Source organism: Dendrobates tinctorius, unplaced genomic scaffold (assembly GCF_039654945.1).
Source record: "Dendrobates tinctorius isolate UK_male_01 unplaced genomic scaffold, ASM3965494v1 ptg000075l, whole genome shotgun sequence".
Lineage (NCBI taxonomy): Eukaryota > Metazoa > Chordata > Amphibia > Anura > Dendrobatidae > Dendrobates > Dendrobates tinctorius.
The window spans coordinates 37,729,014-37,740,063 of record NW_027361743.1 but is presented as its reverse complement, the minus strand read 5'-3'; the positions used below and the strand labels follow the sequence as shown (position 1 = coordinate 37,740,063).

The following is an 11,050-nucleotide window of genomic DNA, read 5'->3' as shown; positions in this document are numbered from 1 at the left end:
TTTGTGACATGAGCCGGAAATACGTGTGTCAGCGCATGACACTTCTATTTTTCGGCTTTGCCCTCAGTTGGGCAAAGCATACTGCGCAGGTGCGAAACACAATATTTCTGAGCAGGCACGAGATATCGCACGGAGCAAGAGGCGTCATCCATAAAGTAGGATGGTGAGCAATATCCGATGGGAGTGACGTAGAGGCCCGAAACCATGCCCATCAGACCAGACTGAGAAAATTACCATACCGCGCGGGAGAAGTTAAAAAAGGTTTTCGGGAGTATACAACGGGAGTCAGAGGGTTCTATAAGGATTTAGGGAATGCAGTGCAGACACTGCATAAGGTGATAGCTGCTATGTCACAACACTGGTGACAGGTTCCCTTTAAACTGCATGTGGAAGCTGCTTTACTAATTTATGAAAGCAGATCTCGTCTTGGAGTTTTGTGGGGTTTTTCAGGCTCAGGCCAAGGACTGTAGAGGTGAGAAACATTGCCTTGAAAAAAGTGCATGTTGCTTCCAATATTTATATATTTTTTTCCATAAATGGAGACACTAAAGTTGGATGATGTTATTATGAGGACTGAATACAGTATTGTCTGTAAGGGAAGAGAATGAGTTCTGGCTTGAATATGAAATCACTGGATTGAGAATTCACTTCTAACTTGAACAGTACAATAAGTACTGTCATTCACAACTACAACTCGGCCTGTAAAAAAACAAGCCCGCATACGGCTATGTTTACAAAATATATGGCTCTTGGTAGAAGGGAAGTTAAAAACAAAAAGTGAAAAAATGGAAAGTTTCTTGATCATCAGGGGGTTGATAATATTGATTATTTGATAGTAGTTAGAGATATATTGGGTGGAAAAAACAATGGAACGTTTAGCAATATAGCGGTCAGTCTGGTGGCTATAAATTCAGCTCAAGGTAAAGTAACTATTGAAAACCCTCCACGTGGTAAACTAACAGCAATACTTAAACATTATTGAGCGTATAAAAGTCTGCTACGTCCTTGTGACCATCTGAGAAGGCAAAAAAGAGCAAATGGAGTCCAAATAAACTCGGATTGTTTCAAAGTACCCTATGGTTGCGTTAGAGGATCTGTCTGAATCACCGAAAAAACACCAAAATGAAGAGGTAAAAAAAAAATCATGTGAATGGTCCCTGATAATTTTCTCGTACCCATCTGATTTTGGAGTCAAATTACAAAATGCTGCAATCTTTTTCCTAACACCGAATACAGCTGAGAAAAAAAAAGGCAAAAGAGCACCACCTAATTGAATAACATCGGTCTGAATGCAATCCCTTCTATTATCGGAATGCACTCGTCCGACTTAGACGCTCGTGTGAGCGAGACCTAACAGAAAGTAACACCATGAGACCATCACTTGATGAAGTAATAAAAGAACGACTTTGATGACTTTCTTGAAAAATATTACAAGTGCTTACTAAATTTCTTGAGATTTCTGATGATGGGAAATCGATCCAGTAATGTATTCAGATATTTGGAGTCAGGAATTAATTTAATCAAAACTACAGCACCCAGTAAAGTAAGTGATACATTACTGGAATCAGGGTCTCTGCCCCTAAATCATGCTGCTCTCAAATGGGGTAGAAAAAACCTGGTTACAGAGTTTCTTTAAAATTGAAATTTCAGTTTTAGTTACAGAATTGTTTGAATAATTTTTTTGCCAACATTTTTAGTTGAAAAAAAAAAATAGACCTATCATGCTTAAGGCTAGTTTCACACTTGCATTAGGAGGCACAGCGCACGGCCGCCGTGCAGCTCCGCCCCCTGCAGCGGCCCCTCCGGTCAGCTCCTCCTATGGGCGCATGACGCTGCATGCGACCTGCATACCCTATCTTTAGCATTGGGTACGCAGGCCGTGCGCTGCTATGCTTTTGGCGGCACATGCGCCCTTTTGACGGTGCGCACCAAAATGCAACACGGTGCGTTTGGCGCACGTCACCTCACCGTCAAAAGGGCGCATGCGCCGCCAAAAGCATACCAGCGCACGGCCTGCATACCCAATGCTAAAGATAGGGTACGCAGGTCGCATGCAGCGTCATGTGCCCATAGGAGGAGCTGATCGGAGGGGGCGCGGCAGGGGGCGGAGCTGCACGGAACTCTCTGATGGCTACATGTTAGTACTCCATTTAAAAAAAGTGGATCTAAGACTTCACGACTATGTTCTTTGCCACAAACCATTGACCACTATGATTGACCGGAAGATAGCAAGAAAGGGCAGGACCCTCTGCAAATGTTCACAGATGTTAACCCCAGGATGACTCTACTGCTGGTATTTTCTAAAAGGTTCAACAAGTAAATTTGTAGTTTTTGTAGCCCCCTTAAAGAGATTGTCAGGGACTAGAATAAAGATCTTGTCCATTGGTTGTGCCTATTACATAAGTTCTATTTGCTTAAATGACAATGAATTGCAATGCCAGACCCTACCTATGGACAGGAGAGGCGCTGTTTCCTAATCCCAGTTAACCCCTTTATTAAATGTATGTTATTAGCATCATCCATCTTACCAATTTGAACACAACAGTTGCGCAGGATGACTATGGCCACTTTGGGTCCAGAACCTACATTTCATAGATTACCATTATGATTTCTGAAGCATGGACGTCCATTATTAGTTCCATAGGATCGATGGGGGAGGCTCAATCTCACAAATACTGCTTCTTCCCGCAGCTTGGACAACTCTGAAAGTGGTGTATCTAAAAACCATTTGTATTTTTTGTGCAGCTTATGGCGTGTTGTGACCTCACAGTTCTTCTTTTACATATTTTCTCTTTTTTGGTTCCTCACTTTTATCTTGTGCCAGCCAGGAGTTGTACACTTTGACGGGATCAATATTCCAGTGCTTGTGGAACGATACGGGGACTTGGTGGGAAAGGTAATCTTTAGAATAGTCGTTTGGTCTTGCCTAAAAATAAAAAATGAAAACCTAATAAGTCAGTGAATTTTTATGTAATCAACTATGAGACTAGAACAGATTTATTCAGCACATTTCTTTTCATGCCAACATACAAGAAATATTTATTCACTTGGCAACTAAGCCCGGCCTTTATTGTCTCCCTTCAGAGACGAACAGTTTAAGGTCCCTTTCACATGTCCGCGTTTCCAGTACGTGTGGCATCCATATTTTTCATGGACACCACATGTACCCATTATAACCTATGGTGCTTTTCACATGTGGGTGTTCCTACAAGGACTGTGTCTCCGTCTGTGTAATTTTGAAAATGTGAAAAAATAACTATACGGTGTATATATAAATTATATATATATATATATATTAGGGTGTTTCATTTTGTATGGTAAAAATTAAAATGTCAAATTTTTGCAGACTTTGCTTACGCCCCGAGTCTCACTAATGTAAAAAATATATATGCCAAATTTTAAGACGATCGGACAATATTTCGAGGTTGCACACTTTTATCAGTTTAACAAAAGTATGCAAAAAAAAGATTTTCAATGTTAAGTATTTTTTTATTAGAAATTCAAACAATTAAAAACTTAGACTAATAGTGACAATAATCAGTAACATTGATAGGCAGTATCATACGTATGAAATGATTTACACTAATGTGCTGTGAAAGATGCAACTCCCTCTTTTGTTCGCTTGGTGACGGCTTTTCTATGATACTCGACAACTCTTAACAAGATCTGTTTCTGTTGTTCATCTCTGATTGAATTATTAAACTTCTTTATCAGAGCAATGCCCTTTTCCGCGGTGTCATTCACCACCTTAAGAGCACTGACGGAGCTTCTTCGTGTATCACTGTAATATTCTTCTACGTCGTGGATCCCAAACAATTCAAAGAATGTCTCTGTTTTACTTGTAACAAAATCGCTGAGGTCTTCAAAAACGAGGTTTTTACCTTCCAACCATTTCAGTTCCTTTTTCTTTGCAGGCTTCATTCTAAAATTTTCAAACATCTTATCCTTCTCAGCCTGGCCGATACGTTCATCCAAAAATGCCAATCCTGTTAGTTTCTGACAGATACCAAATCCGTCTCTTAGCCACTGTGAGGGCCTGTTCTCTGACATCTTTATCTGGATAATAGTGCAAAAGCTGTAGCATCTCCACATCATTCTCTGGAGCCCATCGACTTACCACTGCCTCGTGCTAAAAGTGGACATATATTAGACAGACAAAACGTGCTACTTTTCTTATTCCTTTCAATTCGGTATTAGAAACATACAATTGTTTAGTGAATAGCACAATTTTGAGTACATACATCGCCTTTGCCATCCATCTTGCTTCAGTCAGAGCCTCTGGAATCGTAAATTCGAAATCGTTTTCATCCCAACCTCTAAGATATAGAAGTGATAGTTGTAATAGCTCTTTGTAATCTTCTCTTGGATGTTGCCATCTTTCAAGACATTGTTGAGTAAAATATATAAGAAAAACAGCGAAAAAAGGTCAAATACAAGAAATTGCAAATTTATAACAATAATTTTATTCAAGTATATCAGGATTATAGAACAAAGGTGAAACAAGAGTCATTGATGACCATAGAAAGTACATGGGCAAAAAAATAGGGCATACCAAAGGTACATGGACAATGGAACGTGCACAATATTTATAAATATGAGTCAAAATTTAAATATTTCACATAATCCCATATTGTTATAGGGCAACCAGTCACTATGTCCTAAATAGAGGCCTAGATGGCACTACCTCCGGTGGTGGAACCTGCCACCACTCATAATATATACTAAGTCTAAAGGAATTACCAAATAAAATCACAAAATAATATTACCTTAAGACTGGTCGGTAGTATAAGTCCACCCAGGTGTACCCTCCCCGACACACGTTTCGGTTAGATGGCCTTGATCCCTTGATGAAGGCCATCTAGCCGAAACGTGCGTCGGGGAGGGTACACCTGGGTGGACTTACACTACCGACCAGTCTTAAGGTAATATTATTTTGTGAATTTATTTGGTAATTCCTTTAGACTTAGTATATATATTATGAGTGGTGGCAGGTTCCACCACCGGAGGTAATGCCATCTAGGCCTCTATTTAGGACACAGTGACTGGTTGCCCAATAACAATATGGGATTATGTGAAATATTTAAATTTTGTATCATATATTTATAAATATTATGCACGTTCCATTGTCCATGTACCTTTGGTATGCCCTATTTTTTTGCCCATGTACTTTCTATGGTCATCATTGACTCTTGTTTCACCTTTGTTCTATAATCTTGATTTACTTTAATAAAATTATTGTTATAAATTTGCAATTTCTTGTATTGGACCTTTTTTTTTCTTATATATTTTATACATGATTTGCGATTGTCCAGTTATGTCCATTCATATACCCATTTTAGTAATATTATACATCTGTGTACTTATTTTACTAACATAAATGGGGTGTTTTCGTATGAAACTATTATGGAAGACATTGTTGGGGTAGTCCACCATTTTCACACATTGTTCTTCTAGAAAACCTTGAATGGGATTTTCTTGATCTAACATCGTGGAATAGGACTTATTATCAACTGAATTCCGCTGATTTTGGAACTTTTGGAAAATCTGGATGTCAGGACCACTTGATGGTATGTCACAACAGTTACCAAACACTCCTTTCAAGATTAATTCGTGGATGTGGTGGCGGCAAGCCAACCACAACAATGGTTGCCCAAATTCAGTTTCAATTCGAATACATGCTCCTTGTATCATTCCAGTATTAGATGCAGTTGTATCGAAAGATATACCAATGATACGGTCACGTAGCGCGAATTGGTCCACCTACTGAATAACAACTTCAGCCATTAGCTCACAGTACCTTTCTGGGCAACAGGTACGCCAAGCAAATGCTCAAAATCTTTTCCAGTTACAAGAACAGCAACTCTATCTTCTAGAGTTTTGACACTCCCACAGGCAACCGAGGGCAACAATTTACTATCCCAATGTAAGACTAAATGAGGAGGATTTTCAAACAGTGACTTTTCCATGTTCTCAGCCATTTGTCTTCTGTTAATCGCCCGAGCTCGGAAAACGGTAGATGGAGATATGGAAATGCATGAAACATCATGACCAAGGCTTTTTGCAGTTGCAATAAATGAAGTACTTGCTTGTCGAATGGAGAGTTGTTCTCGATCTCATGTAGCCGTGAGTGTGTGATCAAGAGGTTTTAATCTACAACCTGTACAAGATTTTTTCACTGGTGGTGCAGAAAATTCGTCCTCTTCGTGAATTGATGATGATGGAAATGAGATCGAGTGTTCCACTATAACTGTCTTGTTCATTTTGGCGATTTCGTTATAATGTTTCATCTTGTATGCCTCCTTTTATTCTGTATTTATTTTCTTTTTAATTTGTGAGGCAAGAACTTTATCTACACCACTCTTTGATGAACTCTTTTGAGCCTCTCTTTGTGACATAAGGAATGCTTTATCGTCTTCTAGTACAGCATTCATGGACATCACATTTTGCCTGGCAATATCAAATAGCTCATCAAGATCACCTTCCAAATCTGCTGCTTCATATTTGCTTTGTCAGTGTTTCTTGATTTCTCTTTACCCAGATGTTGATATTCCTTGCATAACTTCTGTATACGAGTTCGGATATTCTCCTCTGTCATGACAGGGATACTTGCTTTCTTCCACACTTCCTATAGTTTAATACTTGTGGATTTGGCACCACACAAGAGTGTTTCTTTCATTTCCTTGTGATGGTAAATAAAAACTAAAAGCACTTGTTCCTTGGAAGGGAGTCGAGCTCCCAAAAATTCACCACCAGGCACCTTTTCAAGTAACCGAATTCCCTTTCTAGTACTCATTTTCATGTCTATGATACATTTTCATGAATTTCAGTACTTTCAGAAAAAAGTGATCAAAGTGTGCAACCCCTAAATATTATTCGATTTCGCTAAAAATTTTTACATGGATCTTTCAGATGACTTAGACCAAGGATTCAAGCAAAGTCATATGAAAATCATAACTTCAGAAAAATGAAACACACTAATATTTATTCACCTAAAATACAACTTTAGGCCTTTTAGAGATAATTTCATCTTCAACTTGCTTAACTGTTCACAATAACAGTAATTTTGCCCACTGTGCCCAAACTTTTACATGCCACTGTGTATGCTCTTTTTTGCTTCTCTTCTTTTCCTCTCGTTTCCCTCCCTACATCACTATTTAAATTGTTTTGCACCCACTTGATTTTATAAAAGCTCCAATACAGATGTACAGTAATAGGGCAGATTTTGTGCATTGTGAATTCTGCACTCTTTGAACAGCTGCTCTCAGATGAGTAACTTGAAGCACCCCTGGCCTCCCTGCAAAATCTGTAGCGGAGTCCAGTTACCTCATGTGCCATTTAAAATACTGGCTTCCTCATTTGGGACATATTGGTGTTCTTAGCTTCAGGGCCTGGGGAACTGCTATAGCTACTTTACTGGGACTTTTATAGAAGTAAGGTCCCAAACCAACTATCTGGTGTCAAAGGGTGTGGGATTCCAGACATCTATATATGAATAAATATGCAATTGTGCTCAAAAGTTTACATACCCCGGCAGAATTTTTGCTTTCCTGGCCTTTTTTCAGAGAATATGAAAGATAACACCAAAACTTTTTCTCCACTCATGGTTAGTGGTTGGGTGAACCCATTTATTGTCAAACTACTGTGCTTTATTCTTTTTAAATCATAATGACAACCCAAAACATCCAAATGACCCTGATCAAAAGTTCACATACCCCATTTCTTAATACAGTGTATTGCCCCCTCTAACATCAATGACAGCTTGAAGTCTTTTTCTTTATTTTCTCAGATGGTAAAGCTGACCACTCTTCTTGGCAAAAAGCCTCCAATTCCAGTAAATTCCTGTGCTGTATAGCATGAACTGCGCGCTTGAGATCTCCCCAGAGTGGCTCAATGAAACTGAGGTTAGGAGACTAAGATGGCCACTCCAGAACCTTCACTTTGTTCTACTGTAGCCAATGACAGGTCGACTTGGCCTTGTGTTTTGGATCGATGTCAAAAATTATGCCGGGGTATGTGACCCTTTGTGCACAACTGTATTATATGTATATATATATATATATATATATATATATATATATATATATATATATTTATTACAGATAGATAACCATGGTAGATTCAGTTAAAGTGCAGTTTAATTGCCCATCTGGCAACGTTTCGGTCCCAAGGATATAGACCTTTTTCAAAGGACAATTTGTGAGGTTTGGTAAACACCTGGAAGGCCTGCACCCGATGATTGTGTTTTGTGCTGCTTTTTCACTTTTTTTTTTTTTACATATATCTCTCTAGATATACACTGCTCAAAAAATAAAGGGAACACTTAAGCAAGACCATGTAACTCCAAGTCAATCACACTTCTGTGAAATCTACCTGTCCAGTTATGAAGCAACAGCCATTGTGAATCGGTGAAATGATAGGCAATTAGCAAATACAACCCCTATAAAGGAGTGGTCCTGCAGGTGGTGACCACAGACAATTTCTCTGTCTTCATCCTTTTTTGGTTGTTGTTTTGGTCACTTCTGCATTTTGTCATTGCTCTTACCCTTAGAGGTACTGTACAGTAGCATGAGGCTGTGTCGACAACCACAGATGATGCTCAGGTTGTGCAGCTCATCCATGAGGGCACATCAATGCGAGCTATGGCAACAAGAGTAGCTGTGTCTAACAGCACAGTGTCCAGAGCATGGAGCAGATACTGTATTAGAAGACAAGCCAGTATACCAGGAGACATGGAGGGGGCCATAGAAGGGCAACAACCCAGCAGCAGGACCGCTACCTCCTCCTTTGTGCAAGGAGGAACAGAAGGAGCAGTGCCAGAGCCCTGGAAAATGACCTCCAGCAAGCCACTAACATCCATGTGTCTGCTCAAACTGTCAGAAACAAACCCCATGAGGGTGGTATGAGGGTCTGATGTCCACAAGCCCAACACCATGTAGGGAAATTGGCAAATGTCAGAGAACACCAAGATTGGCTGTTTCAACATTGGCACCATGTGCTCTTCATGGAGAGATTGGGTTTACACTTAGGGCATGTGACACACATGACAGAGTTTGGAGGCGCTGGTGAGGACGTTTTGCTGCTTGCAACATCCTCCAGCATGACCGATTTGGCAGTGGGTCAGTAACAGTGTGGAGAGGCATTTCTTTGGAGGGCTGCACAGCCCTACATGAGCTAGCCAGAGGTACCCTGACTGCCTTAGGTACCGGGATGAAATTCTCAGACCCATTGTGAGATACAGTGGGGAAAAAAAGTATTTAGTCAGTCAGCAATAGTGCAAGTTCCACCACTTAAAAAGATGAGAGGCGTCTGTAATTTACATCATAGGTAGACCTCAACTATGGGAGACAAACTGAGAAAAAAAAATCCAGAAAATCACATTGTCTGTTTTTGTTTCATTTTATTTGCATATTATGGTGGAAAATAAGTATTTGGTCAGAAACAAGCAATCAAGATTTCTGGCTCTCACAGACCTGTAACTTCTTCTTTAAGAGTCTCCTCTTTCCTCCACTCATTACCTGTAGTAATGGCACCTGTTTAAACTTGTTATCAGTATAAAAAGACACCTGTGCACAGCCTCAAACAGTCTGACTCCAAACTCCACTATGGTGAAGACCAAAGAGCTGTCAAAGGACACCAGAAACAAAATTGTAGCCCTGCCCAAGGCTGGGAAGACTGAATCTGCAATAGCCAACCAGCTTGGAGTGAAGAAATCAACTGTGGGAGCAATAATTAGAAAATGGAAGACATACAAGACCACTGATAATCTCCCTCGATCTGGTGCTCCACGCAAAATCCCACCCCGTGGGGTCAGAATGATCACAAGAACGGTGAGCAAAAATCCCAGAACCACGCAGGGGGACCTAGTGAATGAACTGCAGAGAGCTGGGACCAATGTAACAAGGTCTACCATAAGTAACACACTACGCCACCATGGACTCAGATCCTGCAGTGCCAGACGTGTCCCACTGCTTAAGCCTGTACATGTCCGGGCCCGTCTGAAGTTTGCTAGAGAGCATTTGGATGATCCAGAGGAGTTTTGGGAGAATGTCCTATGGTCTGATGAAACCAAACTGGAACTGTTTGGTAGAAACACAACTTGTCGTGTTTGGAGGAAAAAGAATACTGAGTTGCATCCATCAAACACCATACCTACTGTAAAGCATGGTGGTGGAAACATCATGCTTTGGGGGCTGTTTCTCTGCAAAGGGGCCAGGACGACTGATCCGGGTACATGAAAGAATGAATGGGGCCATGTATCGTGAGATTTTGAGTGCAAACCTCCTTCCATCAGCAAGGGCATTGAAGATGAAACGTGGCTGGGTCTTTCAACATGACAATGATCCAAAGCACACCGCCAGGGCAACGAAGGAGTGGCTTCGTAAGAAGCGTTTCAAGGTCCTGGAGTGGCCTAGCCAGTCTCCAGATCTCAACCCTATAGAAAACCTTTGGAGGGAGTTGAAAGTCCGTGTTGCCAAGCGAAAAGCCAAAAACATCACTGCTCTAGAGGAGATCTGCATGGAGGAATGGGCCAACATACCAACAACAGTGTGTGGCAACCTTGTGAAGACTTACAGAAAACGTTTGACCTCTGTCATTGCCAACAAAGGATATATCACAAAGTATTGAGATTAAATTTTGTTTCTGACCAAATACTTATTTTCCACCATAATATGCAAATAAAATGAAAAAAAAACAGACAATGTGATTTTCTGGATTTTTTTTTCTCAGTTTGTCTCCCATAGTTGAGGTCTACCTATGATGTAAATTACAGACGCCTCTCATCTTTTTAAGTGGTGGAACTTGCACTATTGCTGACTGACTAAATACTTTTTTTCCCCACTGTATATGCAGGTGCACTGGTCCCAGGGTTCCTTCTGATGCATGACAATGTTATGCCTCATATAGATGAAGTGTGTCAGCAGTTCCTTCCTACATAATGAAGGCTTTCATGCTATGGACTGGCCTGCCCGTTCCCTAGACCTGTATCCAATCGAGCATACCTGGGACATGATGTCTTGTTCCAACCACCAACACCACATTGCACCACAGA

The 11,050-nt window shown here is 40.5% G+C and overlaps 1 protein-coding gene across 2 annotated transcripts in view; it reads right to left on the bottom strand.

Annotated features, from left to right (window-relative positions):
- Nucleotides 1–2,469: 2,469 nt before the first annotated feature.
- Nucleotides 2,470–11,050, bottom strand: part of B3GLCT (beta 3-glucosyltransferase) — a 591,167-nt gene continuing 582,586 nt past the window's right edge. For both annotated transcript variants that reach the window (XM_073583176.1, XM_073583175.1), the window contains one exon: nucleotides 2,470–2,926. In XM_073583176.1, coding sequence (XP_073439277.1) covers nucleotides 2,765–2,926 — 162 coding nt within the window. In that variant the 3' untranslated portion in view covers nucleotides 2,470–2,764. The remainder of the gene's footprint in view (nucleotides 2,927–11,050) is intronic.